Source organism: Adiantum capillus-veneris, chromosome 18 (genome assembly GCF_014529385.1).
Source record: "Adiantum capillus-veneris isolate H3 chromosome 18, ASM1452938v2, whole genome shotgun sequence".
NCBI lineage: Eukaryota > Viridiplantae > Streptophyta > Polypodiopsida > Polypodiales > Pteridaceae > Adiantum > Adiantum capillus-veneris.
In genome coordinates this window covers 118,700,229-118,722,673 of record NC_140948.1, presented here as the reverse complement: position 1 = coordinate 118,722,673, position 22,445 = coordinate 118,700,229, and the positions used below count along the sequence as shown (strand labels likewise).

General features: G+C 44.3%; 1 protein-coding gene across 1 annotated transcript in view; it reads left to right on the top strand.

Annotated features, from left to right (window-relative positions):
* Positions 1-394: 394 nt before the first annotated feature.
* The window catches only part of LOC147436286 (AP-1 complex subunit sigma-1), a 57,816-nt gene continuing 35,765 nt past the window's right edge, over positions 395-22,445 (top strand). The window contains exons 1-6 of the mRNA XM_086488130.1: positions 395-546; positions 796-882; positions 992-1,083; positions 15,612-15,720; positions 15,857-15,892; positions 15,987-16,073. Coding sequence (XP_086344256.1) covers positions 544-546; positions 796-882; positions 992-1,083; positions 15,612-15,720; positions 15,857-15,892; positions 15,987-16,073 — 414 coding nt within the window. The 5' untranslated portion in view covers positions 395-543. The remainder of the gene's footprint in view (positions 547-795; positions 883-991; positions 1,084-15,611; positions 15,721-15,856; positions 15,893-15,986; positions 16,074-22,445) is intronic.

Below are 22,445 nucleotides of genomic sequence, written 5' to 3'. Positions count from 1 at the left end.
AAATTCTGACTCATCTTTTGGTTTACTTTTTTTGTGAAGTACACATATTGGACTTGCCACATGACTACAAAGTACAAACCCAGTATAGACTCTGCATCATCTCCAAAGCAAGCTACCATGCTTTGCTGAAGAGGAAGGACAAGCTCTCTCTCTCTCTCTCTCTCTACCAAATATGTGTCTTGCCTACTATTAACTTCTATTACATTCCCGCATGGTGGCTCCACGACCATTGTCCTTATCTACAACCCCATGTGTCATCGAGTGGGGCTATTGTGTCTACTACAACCCATCGCTTGTCACATGGAAGCATTCTTGCCACCATTAAGCTCATCAAAGCTACCTACATCTGTATTCATATGTTCTTACGTGTGAGAACTCCCAAGCCCTTATCACCTACCATGTGAGCCGTTAAGGACCAAATAATCTCAAAAATAAACAATACAATACAAATCCAGCAAACACCTCCTCAACTTTCATTTTGCACGATCTTCGAAGAGGCAACGAAAGATCGAGCCAGCAGTCGTCTTTCGCACATCGCCCAGCATGGTTAGATCTTGTGTGTGTGTGTGTGTGTGTGAGAGAGAGAGAGAGAGAGAGAGAGAGAGAGAGAGTCACGCAGCGTTGAAGCCATATGCATTGATTAGAAAATATGGGTCCTTCCCACAAAACCTTTGCTGACATAGATATACACAAAGTAGTTGATGGGGAGTGTGGTTTCTTTTTTAATGGAGAATACGAATAAGGCAATGTATTGCCGTGTGAGATTCAATATGGAGGCGTGCTTTTTGTCTGCAGATTCACTTTGTGCTGCTCATCAGTCGCCAAGGCAAAGTTCGCCTCACGAAATGGTATTCACCATATACACAGAAAGAGAGGCAGAAGGTCTGATGTCAGAGCTGGATTGTGCATGTAAAGTTGTTTTGTTGATGCCATTTGTTTTTTTGTATACTGTCAAGGGGTAACCCTCATTTTTTTGTAATGCAATATCCAGGCTATTCGAGAACTTAGTGGCCTCATACTAACGAGGGGACCAAAGCTTTGCAATTTTGTTGAATGGAGAGGTCTAAAGGTTGTTTATAAACGGTAATGCTTGTCATTTGAAGTCAGCACTGCACTCCTACTGAAAGATGTTATAGGCACATCTCTTTTATTCCTGAAAAAGTTATCAATTATTGTGTTGGAACGTATCTATCTTGTTCGTGTGCTGAATCCCATGAGGAGTATTTTAATATAGAAGGAAAACATGCAATGGTTTTTTGGATGATGGACCAGTCAAAGTTTCTAAGCCCCCTCTAAATCCGGACCTCCTAATACAACACCATGGGAACAAGATCCTCCCTCCTTGAGAGAGAGATGCATCATCAAGATGTTGCCTTCCAAAGATGTCCACTTCCCTGTCAGAAGTATCACCCGATGCATCTCATGCATTTGATGAAGGTTGAATAGAAAACTCTATGCTTGAGAGGCAAGATGGTTCCGAAGAGATCAGCTTGTTTGCGTGAAGTATCACCTGTTGCATCTCCAAAGTTCGCAATTGTACCTCAATGTGAGCTCATTCATAGGCATTATCCTATCATAGACTTTATCCAAGTGGTTCAAGATCTTCTGACCATTGGTCATGAAACAAGGAGGTTGCTAAGGAGGTTTATTCCCTTTGTGTGAACAAACACAAGAGGTATGTCCCGACCGGAAACATTCGAAGCACTTGCCTTCTTGTTAAAAAGTTTCTCGTTGACGAACAATAAGGCGAGGTCGTGCAGATGGAATTGAATTGTCACAAGAATCCCTGAAATTAGAAGGTTGTGGTCGAGGATTTCTTTAGGTGCTAGCACATCTTCAGTTGTAAATTGAAGTCTCCTCTTCATTAGGGTTATAATTGAAGTGCGTGAGTGAGAGAGCGTGTGTGTTTACAGCAATGGAGAAGAGAGAAGAAGAGGAGATCTATGTTTGCTGGGGCAACAACTAACTATGAATATGTGAGTCCCCTTATTCTATTATGTAAATAATGAATAAGTGAAGTGGGCAGGCGTTTGCCTAACTGGCCACGTGGGGCTTTACCCCAACAACCTCCCACGTAAAGGCCAATGTGGCCATAAGGGAGAAAACAAAAGGAAACCGTACACATTCAGTCATTCATGGATATGCTTAGGCCAGAGGCTGATGTGTGTGAGTTGGAGCTGAACATTGCTCTTGACTCACACGGTTCAAGACAGAGAGATGCATCAGGGCTTCTTGATCTTTCACTTTGCCCCAAGTTCGACAAAGTTCTGTACTTTGATCAATCGTGCTTGGGTCAATACCCATGCAATGTGGAATTAGTCTTGCTTTCATCTTGCCTTTTTGTCCACGTTCCTTAGCTACTCTCGAACTCTCTGCCCTATCTTCATTCTGTTCTCGCTGTGCCTTTTTAGGGCACTTTGTGGAGATGTGTCCATGTTCCCTGCATCCGAAACACTTTCCCTCTTTGATGTAGTTGGCCCTCTCTCGAAGAGCGAGCCGGGTCGTGAATCCTTGTCTTCTTTTTCTTGGGAGCTCTTTCACTTTTTACTTTCATTATTAGAAGTCTGTTCGGTTCTCTGAGTCAAGATCTCATCAGTGGGGTAAGTCAGATTGCCTGAATGTATGGTAAAACCCCGTTCCGCATGACCCATTAATTCTTGAATAGAATTTGACTTTTGTTCTAAGCAATAATCTCGGATCTTTGTAGGAAGTCCGCAACAAAATCGCTCAATCAATTCTTTAAACGAGACCTTCTTAAATGAAGAGGCTGGTAGAAAAAGCTCCAAAATCGCTCGCAATACGCATCCAAAGAATCTCTCTTGGTCATCCGCAGATGATTCCAAGCAGTTCGTATATCTCGTTCGTACTCCTGAGTCAGCCAAGAAGAATAAAAAGCCTTTTGAATTTCAAACATTTAATCGAAGCTTCCTTTCTCAGCAGAAGGGTGGACCACTATGTTCGAGCATTTCCCTTGAAGAAAGAGGTAGCCCTCCGAATCTTGGAGTGCTCTAAGTAATGCCCTCCAGAGAAAGCTATATCAAACTGTTGTATGAAGGCCAAAGCCCTCGGAGCATCTTGAAATCCAGAAAAAGAGTCAAACTTAATTGACTGTCCGCCTTCTTTGAATTCTCTAACTTTCTTGCTTTTATCTTCGAGGAAGTCATACTGGTTGGCTTTATAGAAATGCTTCTTCTTTGCATAAAACATGTGATTGTCGGAGTCAGAACTACTTGAGGATGAGTCCTCTGTAGAACTGTCAGAAACTGGGCGAAACTTAGGCTTCTTTGCCTTTTTCTTGCCCTTTCCGAAGCTTTGCTTTTTGCTTCGCTTTTTCCCTTTTCTGTCTTCTTCGCTCGAGTCAAAAGAGCTAGAAGATCTGTCAGAAGAAAAAGAAGAAGAAGAAGAACTGGGTAGTCCTTCAAATCGTACACGCTTCTTCTGCTTTCTTGGCGATGCAAAAGGAGATTGATGACCCAAATAACCCGGGAAGTGAGTTCCTTTCTTCTGCTTTTTGTCGTGCTTTTTGGCTTTATTGTTCGCGTCCAAAAGCTGGCGGAGCTGTGTCTGAACCACCTCTTCTAATTCTTGCTCTGTAAACATCCTTGGAGAAGGAGGTTTCTTGAGTGCCGGTTTGATGGGTGGCTTTGTGGCCTTCTGCCACTGGGTGTGCACTTCTTCAAAGGATTGGTGAGTCAAAAATTTTGCAAATTTTGGATCCTTCGTAATGTTGATCAGCATCTTTGTTGCGTCGTCAACCAATTGTCGACGTTCCATCTCTTCAATCTCAGCCTGAGTTGGCCGAGGTGGGCCCTACTCTTCATGAGAATCTTCTTCCCAGATGCAAAAGAAGTCGACTGATCTCTATTGGAATCCATAAGTGTTGCGAGAAAAGGATCTAATTTCCCGGTAGAAGAGAAATCGGCCGTGCTCTGATACCACTGTAACAAACTTGGACACCCCAAGTCAATATTCTACTGCGACACAATAGAGATTCACTTCAAAAATAGTTCACAATTCACACTTGAGTCGACACGGCCTGGCGTAGTTCCGTGCCTATAGATATTGGCCCTAAAGACTTGCGTCCTTTTCGGTATTTCTTTTTATATTAATGTGTGTTCAAAGTACAAGAGAGTGGGTAGGTGCTCACTCTTAGACTCTATGTCCAGATGCTTTGAGAAGTGAGGCCCTGCCCACTTATTTATTGATACAAGGGATGCCCAAAAGCGCAGAGCCTCAAAATCAAAGCTTAAAAGCTTCTAAAAATAAAGCAATAAGCCCCAAAAGCCGTTAGTGATTTTTTTCAGCCAATGTAAAACCAGGAAATTCGTACGGTAGGCCATGTCAGCGGCTCCGCGAATTGCGCCGCAAATTTTGGGATTTCTGTACGGCAGTCTGTCAACGCTTTTTACGGGTTCGTACTGCCACGTGTGTGTCTGGGGTCTGCTGCCACGTCACCATTTTGTGACAATTGGTACTCTTCTAGTGACTATCCAAGATTATCATGGAAAAGCAGATTTCCACATTATGAAGTTGGGCAATTGCGATGTTCTCTTGGGCATGCCCTGGCATGACAAGAATGATGCGACTCTCCAGGTTCGCAACCGAACCATCACCGCGCAAGCGAGTCGTCTTCAAAGTTCGGTTGTCCGTACAAAACCTTGTGTCACCAGGAGGTGTATTTTTCTTGTTGCCTTCCATAAATAAGTATTAGATATATTTATTTTATTTTTACTTGTTTGTCCCAAAACCCTTGAAAAGGTGCAAGTGGACATTGCATGGCCAATGTGAAACGGCTGCAGCCAAATGGGTTTCTCACATCGGGGATCTAGGTCGATCAGACAGGGACTGCCCGGGCCAGTTAGCACTGAATTCTGATGAGTATGGAAGCTCGTGTGCGCCAAACTGGAATTTGGGCCACTCGTCGAGTCACTGCAACTTTATAAGTTGAAAGGGGCCAGTAAATTAACCCACATTGTAGATGTTGGTCAAATGGTAGTCTTCAATGATGGTCAGGAGACCGATAGGGACGCCGTGGAAGCATCTCCTAAAATTTAGGGAACTGCTATTTTTGACCGGAAAATGTGTTTCGTCATTAGCTCTGGAATGACAAGGGGAACATTTTATTGCTCTGCTGCCAAGTCAACTGACGCACCAGTTGAGATATTTTTAGCAGGGAAAGCCCAAACTCGGAAACTGGGCGACGTGTCAGCCTGTGAGCGATTCTGCCACTCTGGGAGGCAAAAACGAGCTGCATATCAACAAAGGGGGCGCCATTTTCAGCCTCAGGTGGATTGTAGCAGGTACAGAAGCTATGGAATGCTTACCTTGCCCTCTATGCACAGTATGGTGATGGGAGTGATGCCCCGCACGCTACATACTGCTCTCTTTCTCCCCTACGTACAATATGTTATGCCCCACTAGTGGGCTTCTCATTTGACCTATGTACAGTTCTGGGGGTTTATGCGCGTTTGCCAAGGCAAGAGCCTTCTGAACAGGAACCGGATTAGCTAATTGCTAATCCCCCACAGGTACGCACAGTTCCATCACGAAAGATTGCGAGTTTGGAGAGTTTTCTCGTGTGAAAACTCGTTCAATTCACAGGGGAACCGTCCCATTGCGTGCGGGAGCCCTTGGGACACGCGTAGGCGTGTTCGCTCCGCTAAAAACGATCCGAAACAGGGAATTACAGCCTGCTGTGTTTTTCTGCAGGTTTAGGGTTTCGCACCTAAACTGCAAGGGAACATCGGGGGAGCCTCGTGAGAGCCTTGGGATGCGTGTACAGGATTTTGGGCTCCCGGCAGTGAAAAACAGAGAATTACAGCCCGCTGAATTTCTGTGACAGCTGACCAGAAAGCTTCCAGATATCGAGGGAATCCGTCCTAGACAGGTGTTTTTGACCTACAGGGGTTTTTGCGCCGTTATGTTGTCGAAATCCGGTCGAAAACCTGCGTTTTCAGCCCTCGCCAGGTTTGGACAGCTTTGTGAAAGCTTGTGCTAAGTGGTCGGATCGTCTACCTTAATTTGAATAAAGAAATACCGAAAGGGGCGCCAGTCTTTGGGGTCTACAGGGTGTCGGTCTCGTGTGCGCAGTGACATTCTAGTCGCTGGACGCAACTGTGTTCTCTTCCCTTCTCAGTGCTCTGTGTAAAGTTAACAGGTAATTGAAATAGTACCGCCCTCTACGTTGTACGGGCCGGTTATATGGTTGCATCGACGGGATAGTCACTTTTTCTTCAAAAAGTGCAGTGTGGATTGTTGTGGGTGAAATCAACACAGAGCTTGTCGATATGGCAGAGAAGAGAGACCAAGTACCTCAAGAGGGATCTTCCTCACATGGCACAGAGAAAATTCCTTCAACTCTTCAAGAAGAGGACAGGTTGTTTAGAACTCAACTGCGTTGTTGCATGGACATGTTTCAGCAGTTGGCTAACAACCCAAGGATGCAGGAATTCTTACAGGCTTCGACACAGGGTTTTCAGCCTCCTACACAGGGCATGACTGAGCCGTTGCAGGAAAAGGAGATTTCCAATGCGCAGAGGACTCGTGATGCTCGAGGGAAAGCCCATGTGGTTGAGCAACTAGCGGTGTCCAATGATCCAAAGCAACTTGCTTTAGCTGGACAGGAACCGTTTGTGAATGGTCAAGGGAGCAATGAACAGGCTATGCGTCAGACCCTTCCATTACCTAATACTTATCCTGGTTATTTTGGAGGTGGTTCAGTGTTTCAAGCTATGGCTGGACCTTCCACAGGTTATATGCCAGAGAATGTGTTCGGGACAATGCAAACAGGCATGGGTAACCCTATGTACGCGAACATGGGTGTCCAACCAGGTTTTCAGGGTGCCTATGGCCAGTTTCGAGTGCCTGGAACACAATTTGGTATGGCTGGTTTTTCGCAGCCATGTGTACAAAATGCAGATATGACAGGGAAAACAGTTGATGCGAGTGCTGGAATGAACACTCATGGAGCACCACTGTTACAGGCACCTGTTTATGATAATGTGGCTCCTTTGAGTCAGCTTAAGGATTACAAGGAAGGTGGGCAGGGAGTGAAGTCTGAAACTTTCAGAGGAACTGAGGACCAATTGAAGGCTTTGACCTTCATACAACAGTTCGATGCAGCTTATGCTGGAGGAAACTTCACGGAATCTTCAAAGATACGCAAGGCTGCCACTTTCTTGAAAGGGAATGCGCTCCAATGGTGGACTGCATTGTTGAACCAGGGTCAAGCCCCAACAACGTGGGTCCAATTCAAACAGCTTTTTGCGCTTGCATGGTTGACAAACACTTTTGAAGTGGATGTGATGACAGAATGGCACGAGTTGAATGCTAAACAGTGTGCGAATTTGGAAGAGTACAATAAATAGTTTTGGGCCGCACTGTTGCTAGTCACCTCTTACAGGTTTGTGCCATTGTCAGAACAGATTGAGAAGTACTGTTGCGGATTGCCCAAGAAAATCAGGGACTACTGCACAAAGACCACTGTCATGAATATGTTTCAGTTGATAGAGAATGCAAGAGTGGCCAGCAATCTGTCGAAGGGAGATTCCGATGGATTTAATAGCCACAAGAAAGGGTCCCAGGGCAAACAGTTTTCAGCCAAGGGAAATGTTGCAGCAAAGCCTTCTGAGCCTCCCACAAAGAAGCCCTCCACTGAAGAAGGTGATACGTCCAAGAAGCAGTCTAAGTCTTCTTCGGGACGAGGACAAGGACAAAAGAGGCATTTTTCTGGCAAAACTTTTCAAGAAAGGAAAGCTCTTAGGGAGGCCAAGAAATGCTACATTTGTGAACAGGAAGGACACTTTGCAAATGAGTGCCCACAGAAGAAGTCACAGGATAAGGATGACAAGTCAGACCATAAAGGGAAGAAGCCAAAGCCGAGTGCAGGACTTGTTCCTGATTTGGTTGGAGATCAGCCAAACACAGATGCCACGGAGCTGTGCAGAGCTTGGGGCAAAGTTAGAGACCAGACAGTGCTGGTTTTCTTTGATCCAGGAGCCCGTGCAAATTTCATATCACCTGAATTGGCATCAAAGTTGGGCATTCGTGCAGAGGAGATGGGTATGACAGGCGAAGCAGGTTTGGCATGCCCAGGACATTCAGAGCCTGTTACTCCCATTCAAGGAAAGCTTCGTCTGCACATTCAGAGCTATGTGGATGCGGAAGAATTTCATATTATGCCGCTTGAGGGCTGTGATGTGTTATTGGGTATCCCATGGTGTTACAGGTTGCATGCTATGGTGGATACTTACAACAAAAAGATTACCCTTGTACATAGAGGAAAGACTCATGTCCTTGATGTAAAGCTTAAAGGCGAGTATGTTCCAGTTGTTTCTGCTTTTGCTATTTCATCTGTAATAAAGAATCATCTTTCTGCGTACTTGATCTTTGCAAAAGAAGTACCTCAAGTTGTATCTAATTTGTCTACCTTAGATAAAGACAGGCCAACTTTTTTGAGTGGTTTTAGTGATTGTTTTTCGGACTCTTTGCCAGGGGAGTTACCTCCTGAGAGACCTGAGGATCATACTATAGATCTTGTGCCAGGTTCTAGTCCATCGAATAGACCCACCATACAGGGTTAGTGCAGCCCAGCAGAAAGAGATTATGGGTCAGGTCAACGAGCTTTTAGAGAAGGGGCTGATTCAGCCCAATTCATCCCCTTTTTGTTCGCCTGTACTCTTAGTGCAGAAGAAGGATGGTTCATGGTGCATGTGCATTGACTATCGCGCCTTGAATAAGAATACTATCAAGAACAGGTTCCCCATATCAAGGATAGATGACATTCTTGATCGGCTTGAGGGAGCGTCATTGTTTACAAGAATAGACCTAAAGAGCGGGTATCATCAGATACGCATTAGACCAGAAGATGTCCATAAGACTGCGTTCATGACAACATTTGGTCTCTATGAGTTTCTTGTCATGCCATTTGGTCTCACAAATGCTCCTGCCACATTTAATAGAATGATGGACATAATTTTTAGACCACATAGAAACTTCGTGGGTACCTTCTTTGATGACATGATTGTCTACTCAAAAGTCTGAAGAGGAGCATAGGGATCACTTGACTGCAGTTTTCAATGAGTTACGTAAGAACAGGCTGCTCATTAATGCGAAGAAGAGTGAATTCTTTTTGCAAGAGATTCACTTCCTTGGGCACATTGTTTCAAAGGATGGGGTACGCATGGATCCCGCTAAAGTGGAAGCAATTAGGTCATGGCCAGACTTGAAGTCCGTACATGACATTCGAAGCTTTCTAGGCTTATGTTCCTATTACAGGAGGTTCATCCGAAATTTTGCTGAGATTGCTTCTCCACTCCATGCACTGCAAGGAAAAGGAGTTACTTTCAAGTGGACAGCCAAGGAAATTTTAGCGTTCAAACACTTGAAAGAGAAGCTGACTTCAGATCCGGTAATTATTTTGCCAGATCTTTCTAAACCTTTTGTGGTTCAATGTGATGCGTGTGGCCATAGTCTTGGTGCAGTTCTAATGCAGAATGGCCGAGTAGTCGCATATGAGAGCAGAATTCTTTTGAAGACTGAAAGGACCTTGCAAGTCTATGAGAAAGAATTGCTGGCAGTAATTCATGCTCTCACTAGTTGGAAACACTATTTGCTAGGGGCTGATTTTGTTGTCCAAACGGATCATCAAACCTTGCGATATTTTCTTACACAGACGAAGTTGTCTGAGAAGCATATGCGATGGGCAAACATCTTGTCAATGTTCCATTTTCAGATTGTGCATGTGCAAGGGAAAAAGAACGTGGTGGCTGATGCGTTGTCACGAAAGCCCCAAATTTCAGCAGTGTCAATTCCGTACCATTGTGAACTAGACGAAATGAAGACACAATATGCTGAAGATTCAGATTTTGCAAGGATCTATGACCAGCTTGTTGATGGGCAACATCATGAGCACTATATGCTTAAGAATGACTTTCTCATGATGCATGGAAAGTTATGCGTTACTAAACAGTTACGGCCAAAGATTTTGATGGAAAGTCATGCTCCACCTTATGCTGGGCATCGTGGAATTGATGCGACAGTGAAAGGGGTTGAGGCATTCTTTTATTGACCAGCTTTGCGTCAAGATGTTGACACATTTGTAAGATCATGCTGAGTATGCCAAAAAGTCAAATTTGACAGACAAAAGCAACCGGGATTGTTGCAGCCATTGCCGATCCCTGATAGGCCATGGGAAAGTATAGCAATGGACTTTATCTTTGATCTTCCAAGGACGCAAACAGGAAATGATGGGATTTGGACTATCATTTGTAGGTTCAGTAAGCAGGCCCATTTCATTCCTGTTAGGAAGAAGATAAAGCCAGAACACATGGTCAAGATATTCATGAGCAGTATCTTTAAATATCATGGGATGCCTCAGTCAATTGTCAGTGACAGGGATCCACGTATGACGAGTCTTTTCTGGAAGGCATTGTTTGAGAACATGGGCACTACGCTCAAGTTCTCTTCTTCGTTTCATCCGCAAACTGATGGACAGTCAGAAGAGGCAAATTCTACTGTCTTGGACCTACTCAAATGTTATGTCTCAGAGCACAAGGCAACTTGGGAACACCATCTCCCATTGGTTGAATATGCTTACAATAACACTGTGCATACATCAACAGGTAAGGCACCATTTGAGATAGTGGAAGGAGGAAAGAAAGTCCCACCCATTTTGCAGACTAAGGACAAGATATTTGAGGCAGACAAGTATGTGCAAGATATGGATGAAACATACAAGAAGATAAAGATTGCTCTTGAGAACACTCAAGCTAAGCAAAAGAAAGCTGCTGATCGTCACCGTCGTGAACTTGTATTTTCACTAGGTGATTGGGTACTTTTGCGCTTTGAAAAGGCCAGGTTAAGGAAAAGGAAAGGCAAGGAACGCTTGTTTCCTAAGCTCAGTATGCGATATTATGGTCCTTTTCAGATTTCAGAAAAGATTAGCGATGTAGCTTACAGGTTAAAGCTACCAGAAGGCTGGAAAATACATAATGCTTTTCATGTCAGCCTTCTAAGGCCCTTTGTTGGTGATGTGCCAGAGAATATGCTTGATGAGGAACAACCCGAAGTGGAAGAATTGGATGAAATCCTTGTTCCTGAACAGATATTGGCACATAAAGAAAGAAAGGTTAGAGGAAAAGTTTCAAGACGCTATTTGGTGAAGTTCAAGAACTATCCATCATTAGATGCCAAATGGATGGAAGAATCTGAATTGCTTGATTCACCTCAGCTATTGCAATTGTATCTTGAAGCCTTTCAAATGGAACCCACAGTGACTTGATGCAACCTTTTTGGAGCAAGGCAAGAGCATGGTTCATGATGCTCAAGAGAGTAGTTAAGCAATTGTATCTACTCTTTCCATACAGAATTTAGCTAGAGAAGTTTGTGCTCAAGAGTACACTAGAAGACTTCTATGCTTGATATATGTGTCGTAGCCAGGTTGGTGGGATTGTTTAATCGTCCAACGCTACATTTCCGGAAGCATGTATATCTTGGATTCCCATCATAGAATATATGTGATATTAGGAGATATCTGCATGTATTATTGGCATGCAAGCGAGGTCGCTTGCAGTATTTCAAGGGTGGGGTGTGTCACCAGGAGGTGTATTTTTCTTGTTGCCTTCCGTAAATAAGTATTAGATATATTTATTTTATTTTTACTTGTTTGTCCCAAAACCCTTGAAAAGGTGCAAGTGGACATTGCATGGCCAATGTGAAACGGCTGCAGCCAAATGGGTTTCTCACATCGGGGATCTAGGTCGATCAGACAGGGACTGCCCGGGCAAGTTAGCACTGAATTCTGATGAGTATGGAAGCTCGTGTGCGCCAAACTGGAATTTGGGCCACTCGTCGAGTCACTGCAACTTTATAAGTTGAAAGGGGCCAGTAAATTAACCCACATTGTAGATGTTGGTCAAATGGTAGTCTTCAATGATGGTCAGGAGACCGATAGGGACGCCGTGGAAGCATCTCCTAAAATTTAGGGAACTGCTATTTTTGACCGGAAAATGTGTTCCGTCATTAGCGCTGGAATGACAAGGGGAACATTTTATTGCTCTGCTGCCAAGTCAACTGACGCACCAGTTGAGATATTTTTAGCAGGGAAAGCCCAAACTCGGAAACTGGGCGACGTGTCAGCCTGTGAGCGATTCTGCCACTCTGGGAGGCAAAAACGAGCTGCATATCAACAAAGGGGGCGCCATTTTCAGCCTCAGGTGGATTGTAGCAGGTACAGAAGCTATGGAATGCTTACCTTGCCCTCTATGCACAGTATGGTGATGGGAGTGATGCCCCGCACGCTACATACTGCTCTCTTTCTCCCCTACGTACAATATGTTATGCCCCACTAGTGGGCTTCTCATTTGACCTATGTACAGTTCTGGGGGTTTATGCGCGTTTGCCAAGGCAAGAGCCTTCTGAACAGGAACCGGATTAGCTAATTGCTAATCCCCCACAGGTACGCACAGTTCCATCACGAAAGATTGCGAGTTTGGAGAGTTTTCTCTTGTGAAAACTCGTCCAATTCACAGGGGAACTGTCCCATTGCGTGCGGGAGCCCTTGGGACACGCGTAGGCGTGTTCGCTCCGCTAAAAACGATCCGAAACAGGGAATTACAGCCTGCTGTGTTTTTCTGCAGGTTTAGGGTTTCGCACCTAAACTGCAAGGGAACATCGGGGGAGCCTTGGGATGTGCGTACAGGCTTTTGGGCTCCCGGCAGTGAAAAACAGAGAATTACAGCCCGCTGAATTTCTGTGACAGCTCACCAGAAAGCTTCCAGATATCGAGGGAATCCGTCCTAGAAAGGTGTTTTTGACCTACAGGGGTTTTTGCGCCGTTATGCTGTCGAAATCCGGTCGAAAACCTGCGTTTTCAGCCCTCGCCAGGTTTGGACAGCTTTGTGAAAGCTTGTGCTAAGTGGTCGGATCGTCTACCTTAATTTGAATAAAGAAATACCGAAAGGGGCGCCAGTCTTTGGGGTCTACAGGGTGTCGGTCTCGTGTGCGCAGTGACATTCTAGTCGCTGGACGCAACTGTGTTCTCTTCCCTTCTCAGTGCTCTGTGTAAAGTTAACAGGTAATTGAAATAGTACCGCCCTCTACGTTGTATGGGCCGGTTATACCTTGAATGAACTCTCTAGTTGTTTTATAGTTAGATACTTTTGAACACTGTTTGACAAAGTATTGTTTGAAATAGATGCTATCTGTTTTAAATCTGTCTTGGTGCCGATTTGAACTGTTTGACTTTGGTTTTAATCTGGTTTCAATGATTGGTAATTTTTACTCCTAGGTAGAGTAGTGAGAAATGATGTTTGAGAATGCTTGGTCATACTCATGGCCCGGACCCTTGTGGTTATTTGCAGAGGGAGTATTGAATGATTGAAAACTGTTGTTTTTACTCATGGCTCGGACTTGGATGGTTATTCACGAGGGGAGTATTAAGAAATCTGAGTAGTCGTTACTCTCAGCACCTCCAAACGATGCAGGTTGCGGTCTAGGGGGCGTTTGGTCTCATGGCTCGGACCTTTTTAGGTTATTTGCGGAAGGAGTGATGAGGGAGTCATTGAACAGCTCATGGCCCGGACCTGGATGGTTATTTGTGGGGGTGTGTTCATCAGCGACTTTATGTTTCTATGTCTTGTAAGATGCATATGTGAGCATTTATGTTGCATTGTGATGTGCCAACCATTGAATATCCTTATTGGATGAGATACTTCTGGAAAGTCAACAACCCAGGATATCAAGGGTTTCAATCTAGAATGAGACTCCTTAATGGATGAGATTCTTCTGGGAAGCCAATGACTCAGGAAATCACGAGCTCCGATTTGGATTGAGAAACTGATTGTCCCTCCGAATGTCCCTCAAATATTTTTGAGCTAACTTGAGTTGTTTTGCAGATATGCTGTAATCACGGCGATTACTTTCTTTCAAGAAAGGGGGATGTCACAAACTGCTGACATGTCAAGTCACTGAAGAATGGAGCCAACCTTCAGATTCCGGCCGGGGGGCCTAAACCCTAAGTGAAGAATCTGAAGCAGCAGGAGAAGTTTTACCGACTTACAAAGTCTTACCGAGTGGCCTATTTTTAAAGAAGAAGAAGTGTCACCAACTTTTGGGACCCCGTTCGATGGGGCCCAAAGGACATAAAGGCCCTCACACACGCGTAACTAGTTGATGACGTGGCAAAGAAGTACGGAATCCCGGATTTTGCATTGGCTGTTGATGTGGCAGAGTTGTACGGATTTTAGCTTTTGGGCATCTGCTTTTGAGCCAGTTGCTTTTGAGTTTCAAGCTTTTCATGTAAACTGCTTTTCAAAGCCAAGGGCCTTTAAATAAGTGCAAAGGGCTCAATCTCTGGCATGCTTCAGTGTGAAGGTGTAGGGATTGGAGTACCGGCATTGTACACGGTTGAAGCAATATAAAGAAATATCGAAAGGGTGCCAACGTTTTGGGGCCAATACTCTCTGGGGTGGAATTCCGCCACTCCATGTCGCGTGTGCTCTCTCTCTTTCAGTTTCAGTTGCTATTGAAGTGCTAAAAGTTTGTTTAGTATGTTCTTTTCTATCGGCACGTGGTGCCTCATGTCACACCGTCTTGTGACATGAGGCACAAGCTGTAGGTGTCCTTGAGGAAGCTCAATCGGCAAGTTCATTCCTAATTCTCTGTCTTTGGATATCAAGAACCTAGTTGCCAGTGAGATGAGTTACATGATGGGGGTTTAATCATTCATTCTCTTTGCGTGCACCTCTTTTTTGATTTGCCCCCTCACGAAGTGGATTGAAGGTAGGAGTGGATGTCCACCTCTAATCGGGCATCTTTGGTAGTATGATGAAGACGAGTCACCATGGACGAATGTTTGTGGCATGAAGATAAGTAGGGATGCAAGAAGCATGGATCTCAGAAACAATTGAAGTGGCTACCGACCATCCATGGGAGCGAGCAGCTTCAGGCTCACTTTAAGCTGGAGGCATGTCACATGCACACTCGTGTGCCATGTGGACATTGTAGACCAAGGAAGTCTTAAGGGATCTTAGTCTTGCACTGTTGTGAGCCTGCTTAGAGGATTTGTGTTTAGAATATTCCGTTAGGACCCCCGCATGAGCCTCTTGCATAAATTATAGGCGTGGTCGGGTGTCATTGCACTTTTTGGGGCATTTGGCAATGTCAACTTGTAGCCTAGGATTATTAATGTGCGTAGTCTGGATTTGTAGCATGTATCTTTGGTGTCATCTCTATTGGATTTGCAAAGTGTGTAATGAGCCGTGCTAATTTGAGCATACTTGTCAGATTTTAAAGCTTTGGACCATTGACAAAAACGAGGATTTTATCAAGATTTGTAGCGCACTTCAATGTGTTAAAAACATAGGAGTTAAATTGTCCCTTGCCAAAACATGCATCAACTTCTCTTAAAAAAGAAAGAGATGTGCCTTGAGAAGGTCTTGTTCATTGTCATTGAGGTTTATTTTGGAATCATTTTTAGCTACAAAAGTATCTAGGTCGGTAACTATTTAGCTCACTTCAGCACAGAAATTGTAATGTGTCGTTGAATAAAATTTTCCATCTCTCAAAATTCAAAGCTGCACGTAATTAATTGGAGGTGTCTATTTTTGCAGGTATGCCAGCCTTTATTTCTGCATGTGCATCGATCCAGAGGATAATGAGTTGGAATGCCTTGAAATCATTCATCACTTTGTCGAGATCCTTGATCGATACTTTGGCAATGTTGGTGCTTATTTTCTCACATTAGTATTCCCATCTCCAGATCCGTCACGCAATTACACCTGAGTTTCTTTGAGCATTGGGTTTAGTTTGATAAAAGAGAGTTGACTACTAAAGAGGCGCTTTTTGTTTTATGTAGGTTTGTGAATTGGACCTGATTTTCAATTTCCACAAGGTGAGAGACGTTTTATGTACACACTGCTCGTATACATTTATACATGTGTTCTTTGTCTTCTCCTTCTTTATCTGAAGCTTCAATCTTTTTGTAGGCATACTATATTCTTGACGAGGTTTTACTTGCTGGAGAATTACAAGAAACTAGTAAAAAATCTGTAGCTCGTGTTATTGCAGCACAGGTTGGTTAGAACTTAATTTTAAAGAATTCGTTTTAGCAAGATTTCTGAATAAAAGTGTTACATTTGACCTTGGGTTTACCAGTGTGTGCACATCCCACAATCTAGAATTAATTTGGAATGTTATGTATGTGTGAATAATGCAAGATTTGCCCATTCATTGGCGATTTGGAATGTTTGGTTAAGCCTGAGGAGAGCTAGACCATGCTAGTCTGTTCTTGAAAGTGATAGTTGTCCTTTGATCATGAGAAAATAAGACAATGTTATTATAAAATTAGCTCACTCTCAGTTTAGGAACTTAAAATCATTCTGGGCATGACAATGTTAGTGGGGATGTCGTAGAAACTCAGTATTCAGGTTTTTGTATTGATGTATGCTCGTGTATGTGTGTGTGTGTGTGTGGAGTGTTTGCTGCTCTGGTTGCGTGAAGATTCTCTGCGCGAGCTTTCTGTCGCCAGCGAGCTCCTCTGCCGAGCCTTCTTTCTCTGGGGGGCTCTGAGCAAATTGCAGATTCGCCTTCGTCTGCCCTGCTGCTTCTCGTGCTCCTGCTGCAGATTGAGTGCGGCAGCTAGAGTGAGTGTGTGTGCGCGCGCGTGCGTGTGCGTGTGTGTTGTCAGCGTGCAGGGATTCAGTCTGCGCAGAGGTTTTTGGTCAGCCCTGCAGCGACTTGCCGCTGCAGTGAATTGGGTCTCAGAAGAGCGAGCACTCGTGGTGCACCCTTTTGTGCCAATTTCTGCAGAGCAGAAGCTCGTTCATGTACAGCTTTGTGTTTTGTACAGGAAACTCTGATAAAACAAAAAACTAAGTGAGTTGTTTCAAGCTAGTGCTCTCTATTTGAAGAAGTCCTTCGTCTATAGAAAGTGCAGTACTAGTTGGTCATGGCAGAAGAAGCTGTATATAAGTGTAGGAAACAGGTTGATTTGTGCAAACATGTATGTCGGAGGATTTTGTAGATGCTCGGAATGCCTGGGAAAGCCAGCAACCTGCTACTGAAGCGGTTATTCTGGTTCAACAGCTTATGGATCCGGTTGCACATTATGCGTTGAATGCGGTTATTTTGTTTTTCCGTGGCAAGATGCCCTTGGCACAAGATGTAGGTCAATGGGTTGATTTCTTGTTGAAAAGAGAAGCAGCCTGAGGGGTGTATTTTGGCGCCTGTGGGTTTTATGAGGTGTTATTGGCAGACATGGACGTTCGTTCGCGTTTGTTGGAAATGTCGCCTTTGTTTTTCAACATGCAAATGACACATGTATTGCCATGGGTGCTCACTAGAGATTGTCAGAGTTTAATACGACATAGGTGCCCAATTTGGGTTGAAATAGTTGGATTTCCACGGACTTGGAAGCATTTCTTGCCTCTTCTGGCTGCTTAGTTGGGCAAAGTGATATGCCCTCCAAACTTGGATACTAATTCCAATAGATTTTGCGTGTTGTGGGATACGGATAAGCCGACGCCGTCTGGAATTATAGTTGACTCTCGTGATCCAATGGTAGGCAAAAGGCCGTTTAAACTTAAATGGGGAAGTTTGCAGGTGCATGTTTTAGCTGTGGCAAATTTGGCTATATGCAGTCTGAATGCGAAGAGTCTTTGTTTAAATTGCCACCTTTGCAGCTCCTACTGTTGGAACTCATGTTGCCTCTCCCTCCTCTTCATCTGTGAGCCAAAGACGAGGGATCCTAATGGAAGTATGTAGGTCAAATGAGGTAAAGACTCGGCTAATGTGCAGCCTGCTACAAAGGCTGATATCAAAGCTAAAGCCAAAATGGGAAAGTCCACTGACGGTTGGCAAACTCCAAAGAAGGCTGCAAAACCTCGTGTTTCGCCTGTCTCAAGAAATTATGTATCTGCTGTGGATGGGAGAGGTGGTGGAACTTTTGCATCTGCATCTTATGGTCGTAAGTCGCTAGTTGAAGCATGGGATAGAGTGGTTCACTCATATAAAGATGCTCTACTTGGGTCGACATTTGTGTCGCTGCCGATGCATCAAAATCCCCGCAAGAAACGTATATGGAATCCGCTTTATTGATTGCTAACATGGAGGCGGATGTGCCTATGGGCAATTCTACTTGATGATTGTGCCTCGTGATTCTCTTGTAAAAACTATACAGGTGCATTCTCCTCTTAGATGTTTTACGTACAATGTGCGCGGATTGTGCAACCACGACTAGTGGAAGCTAATCTGGCATTATGTACGTACAAACAAGGCAGATATAGTGGTATTACAAGAGCATAATCAACATAACTTTGTTGGTCAATCATCGTATTACACGGGATTCTGGATTTCTTATGATGTTACTGGCTCTTTTTCGGGTGTTTTAATGATGGTGTGTCATGAATTGCAGTTGGCCCATAATGACTCGGCGGGGCGTTGGATGGTTGTTCAATGTCTCGTGCAAGGGAAGTGGAATTTGTTGGTATTTATGTTTATACTGCCTCGGCACAAAGAACTCATCTTTGGCAAGATTTGGTCAAATACCCCTTTTTGGTGTGGGGATTTCAATAATGTGCTTGCAAACACAGACAATACGATTGGCCACTCGCAAATGTTGAACTCTGAACGTTCTTCTTGGGATGCTATGGTCAATAACACATGTGCTTTGGATCTGCGGGTTAGTACTCACTCTTCGGAGCGGGGTTATATTTTTACTCATGATGCTCAGTGTGGATATAAATTTCGCTTGCAATCTGTGTTTGAGAAGGATCTTCTCTTCACTCGAGTTCTGCTCTTTTCCGCGGGCGCACCCTTTGGTGGCCTTGCGCTCACACCAAGGTTGCTTTTTCCCACCTCACGTCGATTGGCTGGCCGCTAAGTGCACGGTCCGCTCTCAATGAGTGAAAAGAGGCACAAGGGGAGGCTGGACAAGTCCTTCCTTGGGTTTTTTGTCACTCTTCAAAAACACGATTAGGAATCGACACGCCTAAGCGAACTTGGGTTCGTGCGACCTCAACAAGCAAAAAAAAATTATGTGGTTCTTGTGGTTCTTTCCTTGAGTGATACAGAAGACTGCCAAAGCTTTGATACCAATGTAAGGTGCAGCGGTAGTGATTGTTGAACTTTGCTCAAGATGAGTGCTCCGAATTGTGCTCAAGGGTTCCTTTTACTTATGGAAGGGAGAGCCTTCCGTTCTTAATGAGAGAGTGCAATGGACACAAACAAAGTGAATGGACACTATGAATGGAAGTGCATGAGACTAAGAGATAGAGAAGAGAATACGACACCAGAGACGTAAAACCCTCCTCCGAAGGCCCCACTCTCTATGGCGAGAGCGGTCTACTTATGATTGCACAAATCTCTACAATGCTTGGAGACGATGAGGACGACGACGAGACTGGCTGAAATCTGAAAACGCTAATGGCTGAAATCTGCAAATCTTTATTTGCTGAATTCTGACTCTATGTCGGTGATGGTGTCGATGACGACGATGCAACGACGACGCGTTGAAAACGCAGATGCTGAAATCTGCGTTTTCCGGGCTGAATCTGCAAACCTTGCGGAATCTGACCGTGTGGCGAGGATCTACTGCGGGAAGGTGAGATCTGCGAGGTTCGGGGGTTGTTCTGTTGTGTCTAAAGGCTGAAAACTGAAAACACTGATGCTTCTTGGTGTTCCGTCGCGGTGAAACTGCAAAACGCTATGTTGATGCAAAAACGCTAGGGCTGAAAATGGTTGTGCTGCTGCCGTTTGTCCTGCAAATGCAAAACGCTACGCTTCTTGATGGGTCTTGTTGCTGCCGGGGCTGATCGGCTGTGCACAAAACGCCAGGCTGCCTGTGGATGAAAACGCTAGGTCCTTGCAGATGCAAAAACGCTAGCCTTGTTGATGTGGGGTGTCTTGCTGAGAAGTTGCCTGTTGAACGCACTGGTTCTTGCTGCCTCTTCTGCCAGAAAGCGCTAGCGCTAGGTTTCTATTTATACAAACTTAGCAAAATTGCCCTACCTACTTTCCAACAAAAGTCACTTAAAAATAATATGTGAAAAATGTCAAAAATAGGGAAAATAGGTCTATTTACTGTAAAAATGCTCTTGATGGGTTCTGACTGGAATCTGATGGTCATGCTATGTGCAACCAGAGGATATGCATCTAATTAAGTGTCTGGACATGCACGGTCTGCGAACAGACTCACAAAAGTGCCAGATCACTTCCTACTCTAGACTGACTTGATTGAACTGAACCCTGATCATGCTGTAGCTTGTCCACGGACACATAGGGTTGGATGTGTCATGTGACATCGTATGTGGACACAGAAGAGTTCTACATCATGCCGCTAGAAGGATGTGATGCCTTGTTGGGGATCTCGTGGATGTTTCAAGTGCATGGAGTCTTGGATGCCTACAACAAAAAGATTACTGTAGAGCATAGGGGCAAAACTCACAACTTGGATGTAAAGCTAAAAGGAGAGTCAGTCCCTATTGTATCTGCTTCTGCTATCACTTCTGTAATAAAGAATCATCTTTCTGCGTACTTGGTTTTTGCACGTGATGTTTCAGACAATTGCCAGTCAAATTTATGTGTGTTAGATAAAGACAGGTTAGCATTTTTGCAAAAGTTTATTGGCTGTTTTTCTGATTCATTAGTGTCTCAACTACCACCGGAGGGGCCCGAGGATCATGCGATTGCTTTGGTGCCAGGTTGTAGCCCACCAAATAGGCCACCGTATAGGGTTAGTGAAGCGTAGCGGAAAGAGATTATGAGCCAAGTGGAGGAGCTCTTAGAGAAAGGGCTGATTCAGCCTAGCTCGTCACCCTATTGTTCTCTAGTGCTCTTAGTACAGAAAAAGGATGGTTCGTGGTGCATGTGTATTGACTACCGTGCGTTAAATAAGAATACCATCAAGAATAGGTTTCCTATTCCAAGGATTGATGATATTCTTGACCGCCTAGAGGGTGCAGTGTTTTTCAGCAGGGTCAACCTTAAAAGTGGGTACCATCAGATTCGAATTAGGCCTGAGGATGTGCATAAGACTGCGTTTAGAACGACATTTGGTCTCTACGAGTTCTTAGTGATGCCATTTGGTCGTACAAATGCTCCTGCTACGTTCAATAGGATGATGGATAGGATCTTCCGTCCATATTAGAACTTTGTTGGCACATTCTTTGATGACATGATAGTCTACTTGAAGAATGAAGAGGAGCATAGGCATCACTTGACCATTGTGTTCGAGGAGTTGTGCAGGAATAGATTGCTCATCAATGGCAAGAAAAGCGAGTTCTTCTTGGAAGAAATCCACTTTCTCGGACACATTGTGTCAAAGGATGTTGTCCGAATGGATCCTACGAAGGTGGAAGCAATCAAGACATGGCCAGCTTTAAGGACTGTGCACGATATTCGTGGATTCTTAGGGCTATGTTCTTACCACAGAAGATTCATTAGCAACTTTGCAGAGATTGCTTCACCTTTACATGCTTTGCAAAAGAAAGAGGTCACTTTCAGATGGACCCAAAAAGAGATTTCAACTTTTAATCTCTTAAAGGAAAAGACGACTTCAGATCCAGTCATTGTTTTGCCAGATCTCAGAAAGTCATTTATGGTCCAATGTGATGCTTGTGGTAGTAGCATTGGTACAGTGCTAATGCAAGATGGCTGGGTAGTAGCCTATGAGGGCCAGAGATGACCATGCAGGTCTATGAAAAAGAATTACTGGTTGTGATTCATGCGCTCTTAAGTTGGAAACTACCTGCTAGGTGCTGATTTTGTTGTCCAAACGGATCAGACCTTGTGATACTTTCTGACACAGTAAATAAAAGCTATCGGAAAAGCATATGCGATGGGCAAACATTCTTTCCATGTTTCACTTCCAGATTGTGCATGTGGAAGGCAAGAAGAAATGGCTGATGCGTTATCAAGAAAGCCACAAATTTCCGCTGTGTCAATTCCTTATCATCATGAGCTTGATGACATGAAGGAACAGTATATGCGAGTGACGAAGATTTTGCAAGGATATTCGAACAGTTATAGGAAGGACAATGTCATGAGCACTACCTCCTCAGAGATGGTTTTATGATGATGCATGGCAGACTCTGTGTCACTATGCCATTGCGACATAAGGTCATGGTAGAGAGTCAGGTCCCACCGTATGCAGTGCATCGTGGTATAGATGCTACAGTGAAAGCGGTTGAGACATTCTTTTATTGGCCTACCTTGAGGAGAGATGTGGATGCCTTTGTGCGAGCATGTGTGATTTGCCAAAAGGTCAAGTTTGACAGGCAAAAGGCACCAGGGCTGTTACAGCCATTGCCGATTCCAGATGTAACAAACTGTTGACTTGTCAAAGCCTAAAGAATGGAGCCAACTTACAGATGTGGTTGAGGGGCCTAAACTGTCACAAAGTAATGACGTGGTTGCCCGAGAGCAGAAACCCTAACCCTAATTTTTGC